Source organism: Equus quagga, chromosome 2, assembly GCF_021613505.1.
Source record: "Equus quagga isolate Etosha38 chromosome 2, UCLA_HA_Equagga_1.0, whole genome shotgun sequence".
Classification (NCBI taxonomy): domain Eukaryota; kingdom Metazoa; phylum Chordata; class Mammalia; order Perissodactyla; family Equidae; genus Equus; species Equus quagga.
In genome coordinates this window covers 17,119,512-17,141,701 of record NC_060268.1, presented here as the reverse complement: position 1 = coordinate 17,141,701, position 22,190 = coordinate 17,119,512, and the positions used below count along the sequence as shown (strand labels likewise).

At 36.1% G+C, this 22,190-nt stretch overlaps 1 protein-coding gene across 8 annotated transcripts in view; it reads right to left on the bottom strand.

Moving 5' to 3' along the window:
* Positions 1-22,190, bottom strand: part of HEATR5A (HEAT repeat containing 5A) — a 99,491-nt gene that overhangs the window by 18,211 nt on the left and 59,090 nt on the right. For 6 of the 8 annotated variants that reach the window (XM_046652275.1, XM_046652282.1, XM_046652279.1 and 3 more), the window contains exons 20-28: positions 19,862-20,051; positions 18,545-18,714; positions 15,818-15,844; positions 13,442-13,580; positions 10,773-10,952; positions 8,480-8,719; positions 6,539-6,720; positions 4,737-4,805; positions 1,913-2,092 (exon numbers count right to left, since the gene is read on the bottom strand). In XM_046652275.1, the coding sequence (XP_046508231.1) occupies positions 1,913-2,092; positions 4,737-4,805; positions 6,539-6,720; positions 8,480-8,719; positions 10,773-10,952; positions 13,442-13,580; positions 15,818-15,844; positions 18,545-18,714; positions 19,862-20,051 (1,377 nt within the window). The remainder of the gene's footprint in view (positions 1-1,912; positions 2,093-4,736; positions 4,806-6,538; positions 6,721-8,479; positions 8,720-10,772; positions 10,953-13,441; positions 13,581-15,817; positions 15,845-18,544; positions 18,715-19,861; positions 20,052-22,190) is intronic. The other 2 variants (XM_046652280.1, XM_046652281.1) reach the window with 1 other exon arrangement.

The window sequence follows — 22,190 nt, the reverse complement described above, 5'->3', positions numbered from 1 at the left end:
CTGGACTTGAAATGCACTATGATACCAAGAAGGTACACGTGTAACCACACACACAAAACTGGGGTAGAAAGATCCAAAAGTATTACCTTCAATGAGATATGTGAGGGATAACAAATACTTGGCAAATATGCTGCCACTCTGCATTTTACAACCATGACAGCTCTAACTAATGACCCAGCACTCTTTCTCACTAAACCTAGTTAGTATAATCCACCTCACCTTACGGTTTCAGGTGGCCATCTCTGAACTGCAATAAGCTGAAATACTGAAAATATCTTCTTTCAAAGTTGCCACTAAATCACTATAGAAGTTTACGTAGATTTAATGTGGACTGTTTACAGGATTAACTATATGTTAAAATATTTAACATAGTACATAACACGGACCGCCCCTTTATCTATAACTGTAAAATCCAAAAAGCTCTGAAAAATATAAGTTTGTGGGAAATTAACCTGGTGGCAAAACTGACTAAATTTATGTGAGGCTATTTCTAGCCTATATCCAACACAGTGTGAATATTCAAAAATTTTACTACAGATATTATTAATGTATTTACTTTTTATTAAGATTTTATTTTTCCTTTTTCTCCAAATCCCCCTGGTACATAGTTTTATATTTTTAGTTGTGGGTCCTTCTAGTTTTAGCATGTGGGATGCTGCCTCAGCAGGGCCTGATGAGAGGTGTCATGTCCGCTCCCAAGATCCGAACCAGCAAAACTCTGGGCCACCTAAGGGGAGCATGTGAACTTAACCACTCGGCCACAGGTCTGGTCCCTAATGTATTTGATTATAGATTCTATGGTATTGCCCTGGAATTCCTGGATGGATACATGAAATATGCACTGTATTACTTTTTGAAAATCTCCCAAATTCTGAATTCCAAATATATCTGGCTCCAAGGATTTCAGATTGTGGATTACGGACTTCAATTATACAGAACTTGTTGGTCAGTCATTATCTTTATTAAGGAGAGAATAGGAGGAGGTAATGGGCTTAAGCAGGAGCCCAGAGATTCAAATTATTATAAAGAACACTGTAGAAGCAGAGAATTATTTGTGAAATAGGTTACAGAGATTACAGAATTTGTTTGTTCTACTAAAAGCGTATGTTTAAAAGCATACAGAGTTGGCTATTAAAGATCATTAGCTCCAGCTTATTAAATCTAGGCAGAACTACTTCCTAACAAAGGTTTGTTAACCCTACCTAATGACAAATATAGGTATTCTACAATCTTCAGGTTTTAATCAGCTCCAGTGGAGGAAACTCTCTTACATATTGTTTAATTCTCTCAGTTGTAATCTGAGACTATACACCTTCATTAAAATGACATATGAACGCACACCGGCCAAGTGTGGTAGCTGCTGGAGCTAGATGATGAGTATATGTGGGTTTACCACACTATTCTATCTACTTTCATATATGCTTGAACATTTCCACAGTAAATTAAAAAATGATACAGCTTTCTCCCTGATTAGAAAATAAAGGTTAAACATCTTCCTATAAAATTTCCTTAATCTTAGAAGAGAAAATGACTATTATTTCATATTCAAAAGTCATTCTTTGAAAGAGCATTAAAAAAAAATTACAGTGTGTTATAGAGTTGATAGAACATACAAGCAAACCCACATTTTCAATAATTCAGATTTCAATAAAAGTTGATTTTCATTGGCTATTATAAAGTCTCTCTGACTCATGAGGTACCCTGCTTAAAGCAGTAGATAACAGACAATGGAGGACACTTCAGAATGCTTGGCCAAAATATCAATTAACATATAAATAAATCTCATGTTGAAAGTCTTTTACTAACCTTAAAAATGAACTTATTTGTGTTTTAAATAGTTAATTTCAGTTTATGGCCTGAGGTGTTTACTAACAACTTCCAAAATCCCAGTTATAAGTTGAGAAGCACTAACCTCTGCCCAGGCTTTTAGCACAGCTAAGATCTCCATGGTGGAAGCACTTTCATTATATAAGTGACTTAGAGCTTCTTTTCCAGCCTGTATTTTTGTTAATGATGAAACAAGCAACTGATGAACTCTCCGAAGATCATTAAGGTCACTTACAACTCCACTTGCTATCCAGGCACTGCAAACCTGGTTTTTAAGAAAATCAAAAGTTAATTAATTAATTAATTTATTTTTTGAGGAAGATTAGCCCTGAGCTAACTACTGCCAGTCCTCCTCTTTTTGCTGAGGAAGCCTCGCCCTGAGCTAACATCCGTGCCCACCTTCCTCTACTTTATATGTGAGACGCCTACCACAGCATGGCTTTTGCCAAGTGGTGCCACGTCCGCACCCGGGATCCGAACCGGCAAACCCCGGGCCGCCGAGAAGTGGATGTGCAAACTTAACCGCTGAGCCACCGCACCAGCCCCTCAAAAGTTAATTGAAAGACTATAAGTATCTCCCTTGTGAGTTCAGTAGAGCTCATCCACATCTTAGGAATCTAGTCACTGAAATCATCTTGCTGTAAGAAACTCAATGGATGTTGGTGATGACAGTCAAAGCCAGTATTTCAAAAGGGAACGAAGTCTGAGGTTGAAGCAAGGAAACCAGTGCTACTAAGTATATAAACTGAAGAGTCTCAGATGTTATTAGTAGGGAGAAATTAAGCCACGAAAGGTACCACTTTATAAACGTCTGGATTACCATTTGAATTAAATCTCCAATCTTGATTATTTCATCTTATTATTTTAAGATTTTATTTTTCCTTTTTCTCCCCAAAGCCCCCTGGTACATAGTTGTATATATTTTCAGTTGTGGGTACTTCTAGTTGTGGCATGTGGGATGCCGCCTCAGCATGGCTTGATGAATGGTGCCATGTCCGCACCCAGGATCCGAACCAGTGAAACCCTGGGCAGCTGACGCTTAACTACTCGGCCATGGGGCTGGCCCCCTCATCTTATTATTTTAAAATCAGATATTGTATGGTTAATTAACAAAACTGTTGAAAGATAAAAACCCTAACATTTAAAATCCCAATGAAGATTTTGATTCTTTTGAAGGCAAGATATTAAAAAATAAAAAATAAAAAACCCCCATCATTAATAAGTCTCCAATGCAAAAAGTTTACTCAATTACCAAGGGCTGTGTACAGTTTTCCCTGGAGTCACAGTATTTCCTTTTCTAAAGAAAACTTATTTTTATTCTTCCATCTATTTATTCTGTTCCTGTCTCATTTTACAAAAGATTTCAAGTGGCTTACAGCACGAACACATATAATAAAGTGATGATAAATTAGAGACCTGACACAAAATTTAATACAGTACTCTGAACACTGAAGATACTCAAACATTTCCTAAAGACAACTGAATAAAAGAAAGTTGAAAGAACTGACAAAAATTAGTTTATTCCATTATGTTTATAATTAATTTGATTCAAGTCAGTTCTGCTTTTAATTATTTCAGGTCATTTAGGGCTGGATATCAATATCAAGATTTGATAACCACCCCTGGAAAAGCAACTGTTTAAAATTGTCTATTATAGGGCTCTTAAATATATGAAAAATATTCAATCTCACTTGAAATACAAATCTAAACTATCCTGAGATATCCTTTTTACTTTATCACAGACAAAAATCTAAAAGTCTGAACACAGGGGCTGGCCCTGTGGCCGAGTGGTTAAGTTTGCACACTCTGCTGCAGGCGGCCCAGTGTTTCGTCAGTTTGAATCCTGAGCGCAGACATGGCACCGCTCATCAAGCCACGCTGAGGCAGCATCCCACATGCCACAACTAGAAGGACCCACAAGTAAGAATATACAACTATGTACCAGGGGGCTTTGGGGAGAAAAAGGAAAAAAATAAAATCTTTAAAAGTCTGAACACAGATACAAAGAACAGACTGGTGGTCACCAGAGGGGAAGGGGCCAGGCGGAGGGCAAAAGGGGTAAAGGGGCACATATGTACAGTGAGAGATGGCAACTAGACTTTCAGGGTGAACACGATGCAGTCTATATAGAAACTGAAATATAACGATAAGTACACCTGAAATTTACAGAATGTTATAAATCAATGTGACCTCATGAAAAAAACAAAACCAAAACTAAGATGGGTAAAATCTGACTAGTAGAAACAGAAGTATAGGGAAGGGGAGCCCCTAACATTTCTGGATCCTGGGGTAAGAATACAAACAGACCCCCATACCTTATGTCTTAATATTTTAAGTCATAAGTCAAACAAACAGACTGTTAGATAAAATGTGTACTATTTTAAAGTTATAAATCAAGCTAACAAATACTAAATAAAATATGCTCTATCCTTTCACCATAAAGAAAATCAAAAAATTTGACAACTCACAATGTTGCTGCGAATGTGGGACAATGGGTAGTTGTATACATTGCTGGCAGGACTTTAAATGAGTAAACCCCTAAAATATACTCTTTAACCTAGCAATTCAATCTTGGAGAATTTATCTCACATATATGCTTGCACCCAGTGAAGTGATCTACGTAGAAGGTCACTCACTGCAGTACTGTTTATAATAGCAAAAGATGAAGAAAACCCATATATCCATCACTGGTTAAATAAATCATGATATATCCATATATTAGATTACTGTGTAGCTATATATACGAAAGGAAGAGGAAGTTGTCCGAATTTAAAAAGTAAAGGAAAAGGAACAGCCGAGATTAATGATTAGACAACTATAATGTAGAATCTTGGAATCAAATACTAACTGGAGAACTGCTTCCTAAGAAAGGGTTTCACTTCTTAAGCTTTGTCTTTTTAACCATTTACCTGACATGCTTTGGCAGTGACATCAGGTGGCGTCTCTGAAGTAAAGGCTGGTCTAAGTGCTGCTCCTACCTGGCAGGAGAGTATACGACACATCAAGCATCAATAAGTAAGACAGCACAAGCAAACTCTCTTTTTAATATTATTTTGTTTTTTGCTTTTTCTCCCCAAATCCTCCAGTACATAGTTGTATATTTTAGTTGTGGGTCCTTCTAGTTGTGGCACGTGGGATGCCACCACAGCATGGCCTGATGAGTGGTGCCACACCCACACCCAGCATCCGAACTGGTAAAAGCCGGAGACGCTGAAGTGGAGCATGTGAAGTTAACCACTAGGTCACGGGCTGGCCCCTTTTAATATTATTTTAAACTTATTTATTTATGATAGCTATTCTGGACATTTTTTTTTTTTTTTGAAGAAGCTAACTACTGCCAATCCTCCTCTTTTTGCTGGGGAAGACTGGCCCTGAGCTAACATCCATGCCCATCTTCCTCTACTTTATAAGTGGGACGCCTAACACAGCATGGCTTTTGCCAAGTGGCGCCATGTCCGAACCGGGGATCCGAACCGGAGAACCTCAGGCCTCTGAGAAGTGGAAGGTGTAAACTTAAGTGCTGAGCCACCAGGCCGGCTCCTGGACATCTGTTGTTTTTGCCTGCCCCGTATATCTTCCCCTGTTTTTTGGATAACAGCATCCCAATTTCCCTTTAGAGAATCTTCTCTCTCCCCAATGCTTAGCCCATATTTTGCTATGGAGCTCACAGCACCACCTGGTTCCAGGGACACATGCCGGGACAATGAAAGTGCTCCTTAAGACTTTTGCTGAGAGTACTGGTAAAGAGGCACTGTCTCTTTATAAGCCTCTGGGTGCCAAGCAAGCCATCTTGCTTCCACTTGGAGAGAGCAAACCTGAGAATAAAGCCAGTGTAGAAGAACGTAGAGCCAACTAAGATTCCTGAAAACAATCTTCCTTTTCTGCTTAAGTGAGCTGTAATTCTATTTCAATCATTTGCAATTTTAAGAGGGCTAAAAATATAACACAGCTCCCCTTAATTAAACAGAATTACAATATTTTATTCTAGTATGATAGTTCCATATAAGTAACTCTAATACCTTCCTTTTGCTCTAAGCGTATATTGGCATTACCTGCTAGGAAGGCGTGGTGGAGACTGCTAAGTGGTGAACTGCTCTGGTCTCCCTAACTGCTAGCCATTAGAAGCTGCCTATGAATCAAACTGAGAGGTAATCCTGGAGGATTACATGTGATGTGCGTGACGTAACGAGATGACTGCTATCTTCCTCGTTCTTCCTAGATTGCTCAATGCACCAAACATCAGTTAAAAAGATTACAGACCCACTAACAGAAACCTGAATTCTTTACTAAGTCCAGCAGAAAAAAAAAAAAGAAAACAAAGGAGGTTACATCTATTCTAGGAGTAATGATCTGAAGAAAAACACGCATGTAGCCTAGTGGAATATTTAGTAATGACTTTGTGTTATCTTAAGCTTATTCAGATATGTTGTAAAGAATTGACTTACCAAAGTCCTTTATTCCCCTGAATTAGCAAGAAGGTTTTAATTATGAAAATTAACTTTTAATGTTATAAAAGACCTCTTTTATGTACCATTTTGCTTTACTTGAAGATTTCTTCTTTAAACATAGGCATCTTCTATATACTGACTATAGTGGTGACATATTAGCAGATATATGCTCACTTATGTATTAAGAGGTGATATGCCAATTAGTTTCATAGACTTTTTATCTGGGTGTTTAATAATAAAATTCTCTAAAGGAAAGTGCTTACATTGGCTTGATACTGTTCCAGAATCACGTGACCTGGAAACTCTGGTTCTGGAATAGTTGCAAATCGCCGAATAACAACTAACAGTGTTTCAAGGCCAGAAAGACGGAGCTGGTCACTGTGATCTGTGGCAGCCATAAAAGCCATGCGAATTAAGTCGGCAAGATGTAGCACCAAAAAGTCATCTACGAGATTAAAACAATCTTATCAAAAAGAGAATATGCCAGAACTAAGATTTATGTTAAGTGATAATTTCTTTTAATTTCATAACCAAGACTTTCTTTTAAGTACCTCTGATTTGATTTACTATTTTCTTTTAGTTTGTTAAATACACACTTTAAAGCTGGATCTACTGTACCACTGCAAATACTCACACAAAAACCATCCCAAAGCAAATAATAACACAGCTATTCAAAAACCAAAGGCAGAATTAGCATCCTTTAAAAGAGTGCTAATAATACCTTCAATAAAACCTTTGTTCACTTTCTGATAAAAGTACATTAGACGGTACTTAAAAGACTGGGTTTTGATGAATTGGGCAGTAATTTATTATTCTCTTTATGTCAAATTGAAGCTAAAAGATTTAATGTTCCTTTTTTTGGAGGAAGATTAGCCCTGAACTAACTATTGCCAATCCTCCTCTTTTCGCTGAGGAAGACTGGCCCTGCGCTAACATCTGTGCCCATCTTCCTCTACCTTATACGTGGAACGCCTACCACAGCATGGCTTTTTGCCAAGCAGTGCCTTGTCCGCACCAGGGATCCGACCCGGCGAACCCTGGGCCGCTAAGAAGCAGAATGTGCGAAATTAACCGCTGCACCACTGGGCCGGCCCCTAATGTTCCTTTTTAAAAAAATGTTTTATGTGGTTCTTTATTTATATGGACTGGATTATCTTATTTTTGCATGTCTTGCCACACATACAAACGATAGGAATATATAAAACATTTGTAGCTATAAAATTATAAATGAGAATTTCTTTTATTCCTACAACACACTCTTTGGTATAAATAATTCTACTAGAGAGAGACATAAGATAATCATTTAACAATGTTCCAACAATACAATGTTCAGGGGTACAACTAACCTTTGCCTAAAATATGTTTGAGACTAACTAAAAGATTTGTTATAGGTCACACTGAAGAAGCCAACTCATCTTAGCAAGCATCAATTACAATTTTAATTGGGAGCATAGGAATCAGTAAGCATCTATGATATACTCATTTTATACTCATCATTATCTAGCACAGTGCTCTCCTCACAAATAAGAGACTCAATAAATGCCCGCTTAAAAAATCATTAAAACAGAGAGAGATACTTAAAATTCATACTCTCCCACTGGCAATAGCAACATTTTGGTTTATAATTCCTTTACCTGATAAAGAATATTTCCAAGGCATTTAGATATGTGCATTGTGTCTGAAAATATGTGCTTAAATGAATTTTAAAAATTAGACATCAAATCATAGTACATACAGCTATCTAAGTAAAAATGACAAAACAATGATAAAAGGTCAAAATGGTCTTACATCCAGGTTTATTTTACACTGAGATAAGCTCAAATGTTTTCCAGGTAACATCCAAGAAACCAAAATTATCTATAAACAAAATTGCTTTAAGTTACAAATCAGAAAACAAAGTTTGGGAACTAGCTAATACTGCATATACTACTTTCCAAGAACATGATTATTCTCTATAAACTTAACTCACGGATATGTTCATTAAACAAAAGTGAATGCTAATTTAAGAAGCTTTATCATTAAAAATGCATTGAAACATTAAAAATATACTAAATTTACAGCTTATATATTGTAGTCAAGTTTCATAACTGATTTGGAAGAATAAAAACTACCTTCTAGTTTTACTTTTTAAAGCAATATTAAAAACACAAGCAGACAGCATTTCTACGTATATCATTTGGTCTTTTCATTAGTGTGCCACTTACTTCTTGAATCCCTTTTTCTCATTTCTTGTGCTAAAGCAAGGTCAAAATGTGCGCTGTGTGCATTCCCACACTGGTTAATTATCCTACAGACACATTCAGCAGCAAAGACTCTAGTAGCCCATCGGGGATTGGTGAAAGGACGGGATCTGTCGTCATTTCTCATGGTCAGAACTGAGGCATCATCCCCTTTATCTCCTTCCTCTTCTTGCATTGCATCCACACAAGTTACAGCCGTAAAATCTTTTATCAAGGGAGAATACATGTAATTACAAACAATTAGAAGATGTATTTATAAAGAAACACAAATGACTTCCAATTTAGACTAGAATTACTGTTAATCAATCATACACCTTTTAGCAACATAAAATAATCATGTCTAAAAACTGCAGATAACACTGGTATCTGAAGAAATGCTTTGAGAGCTGTTACAGGTAAAAGTGATAAAGTTGTCAAATTATATTCAAAGTGAAAACCTGAACACGATACTAGATACTACGCTATTTATCAATCCCCTGTATGTATGTAGATGGACATACTTAAGGAAGCTCAAAATTCTCTAGTAATGAGTGTGGTGGATTGCATTAGGGGTGTTGTTTTAAACACTGGGGACTTGAATGGATTTAAGAAGGTTCCTGAACCCACTAAAAATATTTTTCTTATGATAGACCCATTAATGTCACAGTCTGACGTCCTGATGGTTGGAGCCACTGAGTGGTGAATTACTTCTTTATAGTAACTGCTAACTTATTAACTATGTTTAACTTGACTTAAAATAGAGCTAGTGCTGTGAAACAAACCCACCTGTTCCTCTTAAACTATCTCCTACGTCCACATTTTCTGAGTGTTATCATAAACAGTGAAGACGTCACAAAGTAATGGCAAAATCTGTCTCACAACCAAGAAGACAACAGAGACAGAAATGTGTTTTCCAAATACAAAGAGAGAGAACCAAACTACAAAGGATAAAGAAAAAAATGGTGAAATAAATTGAGCCAGTAAGCTCAGGGAGCATGAATGTAAAATTAAAAAAAGATAGAGAAGACATAAGAAAGTGTAATCAATCTGTCTAAGCAAACATACATTTTCTTTTAAAGCAGAAGTCATTTTAAGTTCTTAAACAGTAGTAGTTCTTAAGTAGAAGAGAGCACCAAAGAAGGAAAACATCAGAACCCCATGGCCTAGAGGTCAAGTTTGGCATGTTCTGCTTTGGCTTGGCGGCCCAGGTTTGGCTCCCAGCTGCAGACCTACACCACTTGTTGGCAGCCATGCTGTGGAGGTGACCCATGTAGAAAGTAGAAGAAGACTGGCAACAATGGCCACAGACGTTAGTTCAAGGCAAATTCTTCCTCAGCAAAAAAGAAAAAAAAAACACAAAAAGGGAAACCTGTACCATAATGGTTGAAAGAGCAAGTATAAATCATGAGAAGAGAAGAGGACCAACAAAAACCAAGGTAGACAGTGGAAAATGTAAAAAAAAAAAAAAAAAAAAAACCCCAGGAATTTAATGGTATCTTTCTTCCTTTCACATAATTCAGAGATCAGAGCTACATTAAATTATAAGGCTTGACTAACTGAGTTGAGTTATTCAAACATAGTGGGAAGCTGGATTTTAAAGTCACGCAAGTCAAGGTTTGAATCCATCTGTGTGTGTCTTTAGGCAAATGATTTAACCTTTCCGAGTCCTGTTTTCTCTAAAGTAAAACGGAATATTATTGCCTACTCATTAGATAAAGGATTAAATAAGATAAAATACCTAAGTACTTGGAATAGAATTGGTTTCTATCTTCTTCCTTCGGGTCATTTATTTTCTTTCTCCAAGGATATAAATTTTTAAGACTCTGATATACTTTGTCACTAACAATTATCTTGTACTAGCAAAGACATTAGGGCAATAACACTACTTTTAACCCTGTTTGAAATTAACATTATTGAGTGTGGAGAAACCGGCTTGTTCATAATGTAATAACTTTTGCTGAGTTTTCTATTAGGGTGATTTGAGGCAATCCTTCAAATATTTATTATAGGTATAAAAACAAATAATGGGGCTACTATAAGTTAGTCATCTATTTTATAGCATAAATAATGATTCTACTTTTTACACAGGAAAGTCACGTAAGACAATAAAAAACGGATTAAGTGTTGCACTTAACACACTAGAATCTTCATTTGAAGAAAGTAACACGCAATTATAATGCAAATATTCAGACAAGATTAATGAATTGCCACTAACAAATAATTTTATACATTTTTACTTTCAATTTTATTATTTCAACTGGTAATCACTACTACTCACCAGCTGATGCAGCAAGTACATCTTTACAAAGCTTTAACCAAAAGGAGAGTTTATCCACTGCCATAGATGTGAGCATATGATTTAAAGTTTCCTTGATATCACGGCATAATCTCTGATCTGTCTCTTTGTCCAGTAAGGCCAATAATGCCCCTTCAAGGCCCACTTCTCTGATGTTAGCATCTGACAAGAAGAAAATCCATGATCTAAGTAATACAGAAAACAAAACTGCCATATGAGAAGCACACACATTCAGTAGTTATTAAAATTATAAAATAAAATTATGTGCAAATATATTTTAAAGAACTAGTCCAAATACCGTGTCTTAAACTACTGAGGTCTATTTTAGTTCATAGTTAGATTGGTCTTATTCATGACACTGGACAATTATTTTTTATGCAATGTCATTAAAAGATAAGTCTTTATTAAGAGATATTAATATGTTTTCCTTAAATTAGGTAAACATTTTAACCCATTTAACATTCAATAATACAAATTTTATATAATGTTTCTTGGTATGATTATTTAATTTTCTCTCTCAAATTAATTTCAAATAACCATATTAAGCTTTCTCTATTCTGGCATAAAGGCTTTAATTTTATTAATATGAGAGTAAAACAGACAGAAAACAACTATTTTATGGAGAACACTGCTTAATTACTACAACTAAGCTACTGTGGAATTAAAGAATACTGTTGAATTAATACGAATTGCTACACAATATTCTCACTGCAAAGTAATAAAGCATCCCAAAAGAGAAATATAAGCCTGGATCTGGCATCTGTTTCCTCTAATTCTGGAAACACCAAAAGGACAAATAAATTTTCTCTTAATGATTTAACTTATCTAGCATTTATGAAAGCATTTAGAGTCTAAAGATTATACTACTATTAGACTATTTTAAAAGAGAAATTACCTTTTAAAGATCAGAAGGAGGTGGTGGAACTATTTCCAATTAGGGGTCTAAAGAGACAGAACAGTCCATGCAATGTGTGAGTCAGGACTGGATTCTAAATCTGGGTGGGCATGAGGAGGGTAGGAAGGAGTCATAAACGACATTTTTTGGATAACTGGGTAAATTTGTGTGAGGATCGCACATGCTACTAAAGCAATATTAATTTTACGAGGTGTGGAAATGATGTGTGGTCACACAGGAGAATGTCCTTGGAAAATGCAAACGGAAGTTTTTAGGGGTGAACTGTCATGATGTCTACAGCCCGCTTTCAGATGGTTTGGCAAAAGGTTTCTGCGTGTGTATGTATGGAAAGACAGAGAGAGAGAAAATGAATGTCATACAGATAGGTCAATCTATGTATGTGTTAACTGCATAATTCTTTCAACTTTTCCATGGGTTTGAAAACTTATAAAATTAAAAACAAGGATTTACATAACAACTTCTTTACTATAATTTTACGCACATGGTTAATGGAATAATTCTAGGAACATGTACCATCATGTTTACACAATCAAAGCCTAAAGCAACAGATATAGGTAATCTCAGTGATGAATAGACACTGAAGATCACTCTGGGGGGACTCCCTCACGTGGTTAAGGTAAGTAATCACAGAATAATTTTCAAATGAGTTCTCCAATCTGTTTGGTGACTTCCACACCAGTTCAGCAATGCTGATTAACTCAAGCCAGAGCAAAAGTTTTCATATAATAAGAAAACTGCAATTTAAAGGGCACAGTACGACAGTAAAACAATTATGGATCTGAGAGCTTTAGATATTGGAAAGCTTTGTGAAGTCTGAGACCTAAAAGTCTGACAGCACTTTAGAAACTATATACATAAAAGTGTAAGATATTATCATTACTATTTTTGTAGGCTGTTCGAATTTATATGCATGTTTGGGTTACTGACATAATTTTAAAATGAAGGGATAAATACTTAAACCTTACTGGCTAAGAAATCCTTTAATTCAGCTCTAAAATGTAGAGAAGAAACATACAAACCCTTTACCTTGAAGCAGACACATCTATGACAAATTTTATTAAATGAGATTTTGGGGGAAGAAAGGGACATATGAGATTACTTAAGGGCTAAATCTAATTTCAACTGATTGTTGTAAAAAAACATGCTCTACACCAACGGCTCTCAAACTTCAGTATACATTAACGCAGGGATTGTAAAAACACAGATAACAGATTGCTGGGCTCTACTCCCAGAGTGTTGGTTTAGCAGATTTGGGATGGGGCCCAGTAATTTGCATTTCTAACAAGTCCCCAGGTGAGGTGGATGTTACTGATTTGGGAGCCTTAGTTTGAGAACCATTGCTCTAAACCAGTAAAATTGGTTGAAATGGTAATAATTGTTAGCAATTGTCTCTTGTAGCTGGTTTAAGACATTTTATATATTAACTTCTAAATTTTGTTTTCAAAACTCATGTTTATACGGAAGATTGAAGATTAAAACAATCGGGGCCAGCCCTGTGGCCAAGTGGTTACGTTTGTGTACTCCACTTCGGTGGCCCAGGGTTTTGCTGGTTTGGATCCTGGGTGCGGACATGGCACCCCTCATCAGGCCATGTTGAGGCAGTGTCCCACATGCCACAACTAGAAGGACTCACAACTAAAAAATATGCAACTATGTACTGGGGGGGATTTGGGGAGAAAAAGCAGAAAAATATATAAATAAAATAAAGTTAAAAAAAAGTTAAAACAATCATTACCTGGAGTCAACTCTTCTCTGCTGTCCTTAGCAAGCATAACAGCATGTTCTGAAACCTCAGCTGCTTCTCTCTGCACAAGCTGACGTAAACAAGCCAGTACGGCTCTTCTCAGTAACAAATAGGGACTACAAAGATTCACCTGAAAAATAGCATTTGGGGAATGAAAGAGCTGAAATTCTTTGCGGCATTCAATAAGTCTAACAGATATTCACTGGACCCCTCCTGATTCTGTCCAGTCCATTACTGGGCTGGACACAATTTATTAAAAACAGAAACTTCCTCAAACTATTCTAGTACATATTTTTTATTATATAATTTAGAAGTAGCTTAGGAGTAACATATGTACATGACTATGCAAATTCATAAACAAATCCAAGCAAAAGCCTCTTGACAGTGTTAGAAGACACAAAATTTATATGAGTAAAAATAGTTTTGAGAGAGAAAAGAAATACAATTGAGAAAGAATTTATTTGCAGCTTATACACCTGTGCTCATGCAACTATAGTGTAATGTTTTACCATTCTCTAAGTAGAAATTTATACAAATCCATATAAGCAATATAGCATACTGATTAAAATGGAGGCTCTGGAGTCAAACTGTCTCAGTTTGAGTCCTAGATCCACCACTTACTAGCTGTGTGACGTTGGGCAAGTTATTTAACCTCTCTGTGCCTTAGTTGTCTCATTTGTAAAATGGAGGTAACACTATGCCCATCTCACAGGACCGCTGTGAAGTTAACACAAAGAAACACGCAAAAGTGCTTAGCACAGTAACTGGCAAAGTAAGTGCTCAATAAATGTTAGTTATTATTAACACAGTCTCTATCAATAGTATTTTATTCAGATGCCATACAGGGTAAGCAAATGCATTTTCAAATAAAGGCAGAAGGAGTTCTACTCAGAAAACACATTCACCAAAAATGATCTCCAGAGAAAAAATTATAGATGACAAATTTTACATGTATCTACTTATATATGGATGTACACATATATAGACACGTATCTTAGTGATATAGAATATTCCTGCTCAGAATGAAGGTCTCCATACATATTTGCTTTACTTAGAAGCATTTAAACAATGCAAATCTCAGTATGTTGTGTCTACCGAGAGTAAATGACATGATTGGTGATAATGCCTTCAACAAGCAATTAAAACAAGTCACAGGTTTCTGGATACAAATTCTTACTCAGTGATTTCATAAGTAGAATAAAGTCTTGAGTTTTTGAAATTGATTCTGTTCTATCTATGAATGTAAAGACCAGTTTGGTGGTGTGGTTTATGACAATGAATACATGGTGCTATGACGTGATTTCCCAACCACATTTGAGAAATAATGGCATAGTTCTTACAGTGATCTTTAGATCTGGTGCATGTGGAACAAGAGGACCGAGGCAGGAGAGTTTGTTGAAAGGAGCAGAGGCTAAATTCTGAGAAAAAGAGTAGGTGGTGGCAACTGTTTTTTGATACATAAGAAGAAACACAGGCTAAGAGAGCTAAATCCTAAACATTATTAGAAGCCAAGAGACAGAAAATGTTTGTGAATATATCATCAGTGAAACATATGGATGGGAACGGCTTTATAAAACTGTTCGATTATACCCTCAAGCCACATCATCAACCCAAAAGGGGAAAGAGAGGAATGCCATTCAAAAAGTCTTAAGGTAACACCATTCCAGTCTTGTTTAAGAACTCTGTTGTTAAAGACTAGTACATAGGATAATAGAGAAGTTAAAATGTAAAAAGATTAAGTTCATTCATGCCCAAGATTACGGCTGTATTTAACAATGACAAAAAAGCACTCTACGAGACAATTTTAAAGAAAAGTTAATGGATCTATGAGTTATTTTGGAGTTTTACAAGCATATAACACAAGGCAGGTGCAGCATTTATTCAGGCTGGTCAAACAATATTTTAGAAAAAGCATGCTTAAAAGTACTCTTTACTTGTTGGGTAGAAAAAAGATTGAAGGTTGTCACACAAAGCAAAGTGGGACGCTTACTATCTCCATGTCATTCTCCAGCATTTATATTGGGAAGAGGAACAGAGTGGGTTAAGGCAAACAAACGAAGCAGGCAAAATACAGAAATTAAACTGTAATTACAATTCCTTTCTGAAATGAATATATTAAACCAAAATGATGCAAAATTAAATGCAAGGAGTGAGTGCACCAGCTGGAGAAGGTTAGGGAGGATCTGTTTACACTGGTATTAAGTAAACACCATGTAACATGCTACACATACTGGACTTTGCATTAACGGTCAGCTTAAACAAAGAGGTGCAGAGGAAAACAAGAACATCTACAACCAAAAAAAACCACACAAAGAAACAGCACTGCAAACTTCAAAAAAAGTTAGGAATCGAGGGTCAGGGACCTACCAACACAGAATTATCCAACAAGATCTCCTGCACAAAAACAAATGACAGACCAGTCATGACAAAACCAAAAGATAAATACTAGGATGATTTCACAACAGTCAGCTAAGCATTAAAATATAAATATTGATAGAGCTATCATTCAAACTGGCTTAGCTTCAGTTTTTAAAATACACTAAAAATACTTCATTTTCCAACTTAAAATATGAGTTGAGCTAAGATCTTGAAAATGGTCAACTCAAGAAGTATATACAATAATTTAAAAATGTACATTTGTGTAATTAGGCTTCCCTTTGGAATCTCTCGTTAAGCTTCAGGAACAAAACCCAATCAAGTGGACATGAGTGTGAGGGGAGTGATCTGCATGGCATTCACATGAACAGCTGTCCAGCAGGGGACAAAGTTAACGGTTTACCTCATCACAAGTTAATAATAGATTTTTTACTCGTGGAAGCCAAGTCTAAAAACTGAGAGCACTCAGAATTGCTAGTGTAGCTAAGGCCAAGTTCAGAATGGAAATTAAACAGCATGCAGTTAGAAGAAAACCCTTTCCAGGAAGGTTCTTTCTTAATGATGAAATGTATTCTGAATATCCAGGGCGTTTCAATTAATATGAAAACACTTCATGCTAAACAATTAAATTCTCTGTGGAAAAGAAAACCTATCATCAAGTTGTTAAATAGGAAAGCAAAAGCAATTTCCTTACTAGAGGGACTACTTCAAAATATAACAAATTAAACCAAATTTAGTAAAGCTTAACTAACCAAAATATTAAGACACAAAATTAATACACTATGGTGATAGTAATTTTTGAATATGATTTCTGTATAAGAAAAAATAATTTTATAACAAATATTATGAGTAATATGAATAAGATTTGTAATTCTTACTTCTGATTTTCTCAATTGCTATGAATGTACCTAAAAGAAAACTCTAACACTATTTTTCTTTATATGTAACCTTTCTCAGTCTGGGAAAAGAAAAGAGTAATGAGTTTAACTGATCATGAAATAGTAGTTAGTCTTGGTCTTTATTTCTCAATAAACTTTACGTAATAAATGAATTCATGTACCAGTTAAAGGAGAAATTTTAAAAGGCTACTAATGAAAAATTTCTACTACAATTCAAGAATAAAAAATGGCAGCATCATTACATTTAAATGGAGAATAAAAGTTAGACCAACTTGCAAAGGAGTAGATATTTTTCAATAACTGGTTTTGGCGATGATTCTTCGAACACAAAGAACGATATTCCTGGGGAAAATTCCTTGAGTGGGAAAGGTAAAATCTTTTCCAGTAAGTGCTATTTTCTCTAAAACGTGTTTAACAGACAGGACCAAGTTTTTATCAGAAAAGTTAGTCACATCCTCTTTTTAAGAGTCTTAAACAATTATGACTACCAAACCAATATGAAGATTGACATTATATATGTTTTAGCTATATGTTAAGAAAATAAAACTAACTACTATTTATTGAGTAGTTATTAAGTGCCCGGGACATGTACCTCTACAGGCTCATCTTGAGAAATTCTCGTACTTTACAAACAAGGCAGCTGAGGCTGGAGGAGGTCATGGGACTTCCTTCCCTAAGGCCACAGAGCTAGGAGGCAGCAGAGCTGAGATAAGAGCTACCCATAACTACAAAGACAGTATGAAATAATGAAATGAGGGCTGGACGAGGAGCTCAGAAACTGGATTTTAGACTAAGAACTACCACGATGTAGATATGTTATCTTGGGCAAATTATCGAGACTTTTTGGTCCTTAGTTTATCTTTTCATTGAGAAAACTGGTTTTAATGATGTCTGAGGTTCTTTTAAGGTCTGAAATGCTGCATATTTTGCCTCAGCCTTGAAAATGAAAAGTCTGTCTAAAGTAAAGATTCTCAACTGTCATGTTACTAATGGGAGTGTGCTGTGAACATTGTAGAGGTGGAAAAAGTTGAAAAGCAATGGTGTCAAGTTTTAATTCCAAATGTACCTCAATTTTTTTTTTTGAGGAAGATTAGCCCTGAGCTAACTGCTGCCAATCCTCTTCTTTTTGCTGAGGAAGCCTGGCCCTGACCTAACATCTGTGCTCATCTTCCTCTACATTATATGTGGGACGCCTACCACAGCATGGCTTACCAAGCGGTGCCATGTCCGCACCAGCGAACCCTGGGCCGCCCCCTGTAACTCAATTTTTGAGGCAAGTCCAGATAGAAACTGGTGATGCTCAAGGTAAATCTTAAAACCACTGACAATTACAAACTACCTCATCATAACTTTTAGTCAATTGCCCTCATCTTTCTATATTCATTAGACACATTATTAGAACCCAGATATGGATGCAGATGCTGCCAGAATATTCAAGAAAATGTTAATTGCCCATCTGGGATAGAAAGAACTTTATATGTGATAATTTGGATTAGAGGAAGAAGAAGTAAAAAAGACGTTACCACATAAATTTTTTCACATCCTATAGCATTCACACAGTACCTGGGACATTTAAGCATGCAATATGTTTACTGACTAATGAATAAATATTCCAGATATTAAGTTCAACATTAATGGGAGAAAATGAATCAATATATGAGAGGTTTAAGACTGAATATACGAAATTTTCCCTTCTACTTCCCAAAAAACACTAGAACTGAGGGAAAATAGCTATTCTACACAATCTAGAGAATAATCAAAATAAATATTAAGCTTCTAATAAAAGAAATTAAGGATTCGTTGATAATTTTATACTCACACAGAGGCAGCTGACCAGGCTAGACAAATTGACATGCCGTGGAGCAAACATATGGAGCTGCTGAAGGCAAGAGATGGCCTGAGCCTGAACAAGGCAGTCTGGGTTATCTTGCATCACTGCACAACCCAACAGACAGGAAGTCCTTAAGGTAGAAACTGAAGTACTGTTACCTAAATGAAAGCAGAAAGCTTTTAATAATTGGCCTATAAAATCATTACTCTTTAAACATATAACATTGGGTTTAAAATCTTTTTCCCCAATTTTAAACTTAAGGATCTGTGAAGTAAATTTCTTCTACAAAAGCAGGGATAATCCAGATGACAGATTTCTAGATTATGTTGGTTATTCTTAGTCTGAAAGGTTTACAGCAACACAAATCATTAGGCAAAGAAGAACACAGGACTACCTATAGGTTATACCAAATTTTCATGAAAAGTAGAATGAGAAATTGCTAATAAACTTAGCTCTGCTTGTATTAGTTAAGCTGCTTTCACATATTAAAATTATATATTTTGCATCTGAACATATCAGAATATCTGAGTTTTGGGATTTAGTCATTTATTTCTTAAAAAAGATAAGAGTTCTTTAAACAATTCCACTTCATGTCTGTCATTTTAATTGTTAAGGGAAACATTTTTAGGACATAGCTAATCTTTCTAAATATGGTACTCCTGTCTTTTCAAGTTAAGAGAAATCAGACTGAATGGCATTTATTTAACAAAATATACTAAACATCTACTGTGTGCTAATCACAAAAGCTTTTTGACTTGTCCCTCTCTTTTTTTTGAGGAAGATTAGCCCTAAGCTAACATCTGCCAATCCTCCTCTTTTTGCTGAGGAAGACTGGCCCCGAGCTAATATCTGTGCCCATCTTCCTCTATTTTATGTGGGACGCCTGCCACAGCAAGCCTTGCCAAGTGGTGCGTAGGGTGTGCACCTGGGATCCGAACCAGTGAACCCCGGGCCGCTGAAGCGGAACATGTGAACTTAAACACTGCGCCACCGAGCCAGCCCCCAACTTTTCCCTCATTTGCTAGAGGAAACCAAAGCCCAGAGACATAGGTTTTCCCAAGGTCACCCAATTAAGTCGTGATGGAACTCAGATTACGTTTCCTAGTTTCTGTTTTGTTCGATTATGTCATTATCCAGGAGTCAAAGTCTTCTCAAGACTACTCTCAACCTTCTGCCCATATATTTCAACAGAACATTCTATTAAACTTCACTTCATTGACAAGTATTTGAGTCAGTAACAGGAACTGAACTAATTTTTATGTGCATATTTTTAACGTAAAACATCACAAAAGCTGCTATGCATACCCTGTAGCTCTGGACCCAATGTAGTAATAAGGGCATTCAAACAGCGTCCAAGACTTTGGTGAACTTCAGCATGAGTAGGAGGCACATTTAACAACAACATTATAATGAGAGAAAGGGTAGGTTCCACATGCACATAGTAGAGTGGGCCAGCAGAATCAATTACCAGTGAGAGAGAATGTAGTGCCCAGGTCTGTGAAGACAGAGATAAACAATTTGTAAGGTTACAGCAGCATTAAGAAACATAAAACACAATGAATTGTTCTTCTGTTGAAGCAAAAGATAAAGTAACGGCAAAGTAAAGTATTTGTGTGCTATTACTAACTTGGATAGAGAAATGGAAAATTTTAGGAGTTTATGAAATTTAAATGTCCAGTAAAAAACAACTGAGAGACAATCATCTAATTTAGAATGGTATATTTAGATAGAGCTCAGCACTAAAAATTCCAAGATAATGTTTGGTTCTTTAGCTAACAGCTTGAACTAAATCTAGTTTATTGTTTAACTTATACAGAGAGTGAAAATTCACGTTTTTAAAAGAATCAACAAAATCTACAACTATGTGCAATAAAACAGACAAATCTCTTGAACACAACGTTGAAGAAAGCCAGACATGAAAGAGCACATACCATATGATTCCACCAATATAAAGTACAAAAGCAGGCAAAACTAACACATGCTGTTGCAAATTAGGATAGTGGTTATCCTTGTGGGACAGGTAGTGACTAGAAGAGAACACGAGGAGAGCGTTTGGGGTACTGACAGTGCTGTGTCTTGATCTAGGTGCTAGTTACATGGTGTGTTCAGTTGCAGACTTTATTCACATAGATGCACACTTATGACAGGTGCACTTTCATAAATATATAAAAATAAATATATTTACATGATAAATATACACATATATTTATATATTAAACAAACAAACAAAATGCTTATGAGCCAAATCTGGCCTGCATCCTGTTTTTATAAATAGTTTTACTGAAACACAGTAGTGTTCATTCATTTACATATTATTTATGGCTGCTTTCCTGCTACAGTGGCAGAACTGAGCAGTTGAGAGAGAATGTATGACACCTAAAGCCTAAATAATTTACTCTCTCGCCCTTTATAGCATAAGTTTGTCAACTCTGGTTTAAATGAAACAATACTGGCCATATATTAACACTGAAGTTAAATGAGGGGTATAAAAGGTTCCTTGTAGTATACTCTCTATTTTTATGTATGTTTTAACTTTTCCTAACAAGAAGTATACAAAGAGCTCTCCTTTTAGGAAATTAACTGAGGAATTTTGCCTCTCTTATTAATGGATATATAAGAAAGCTTACAGTACTTTACATGCTGCAAAAATGAACTCCTGTTGGGTGAGAGAGAGCAGCAATCAAGAAGAGTCCGATCTGATGACAAGGGAAGCCATGAAAAGCCTTTAAATTAATCAACAAAAAAGGTATTCAAGGGCTGGCCCAGTGGCATAGTGGTTAAGTTCGTGCACTCCACTTGGGTGGCCCAGGGTTCACAGGTTCGGATCTCAGGCACAGACCTACACAGTGCTCATCAAGCCATGTTGCAGATGGCAGCCCACATACAAAATAGAGGAAGATTGGCACAGATGTTAGCTCAGGGCCAATCTTCCTCACCAGAAAAAAAAAAAAAAAAAGAGGTATTCAAGTATAAAAGCATGTGCGTTCAGAACAGACTTCTTGAAGGGGAAGAGGAATATACTAAATAGAAGCAAAAAACCCCATATTAAAATAAGGATAAAAGAACGGAATACCTTATAAGTCAACTCAAGTACTAGATGATGTGGAAGAGACTACTAGTAATATGGTAATTCAAAGAACGAAAGCAAACTATGGATTAGGGATAAGGGATGTTGAAATATGACAAGAAGGTGGTTAAACTGGATCTTAGAATACTAAAAAATTTGGATTGTCAGATAGGAATAGGAAGGGAGAAGAGCAAAAGGAAAAATATAAGTGCAGATAAGAGAATGATGTGTGGGAGGAAAGCAGGAAGGTCATCTGTAGACTTGTACTTCAGGGTAATAACTGAGAAGGTTCCTGGGTCACTTGATGGGATTTGAAGGAGTTGATTTAAGAAGGAATGGGCGGTTTCTCCAGCTTTTCAGTAGGGAATTAGCAAGACGAAAGTCTTTCAGGGGAAAACAAATTTGGCCTCACATCTAGGGAGAGCTGAAAAGAAAAGGACCTAAAAACAAAGTGACCAGTTAGGAGGCTACTATAGTCATTAGGGGCACATAGCAGGAAAGAGAAAAGATAAGGGGAGTAAGAGACCAGGAAGAGTAATGGCCATTTAAGACTTGATTAAGGTATCA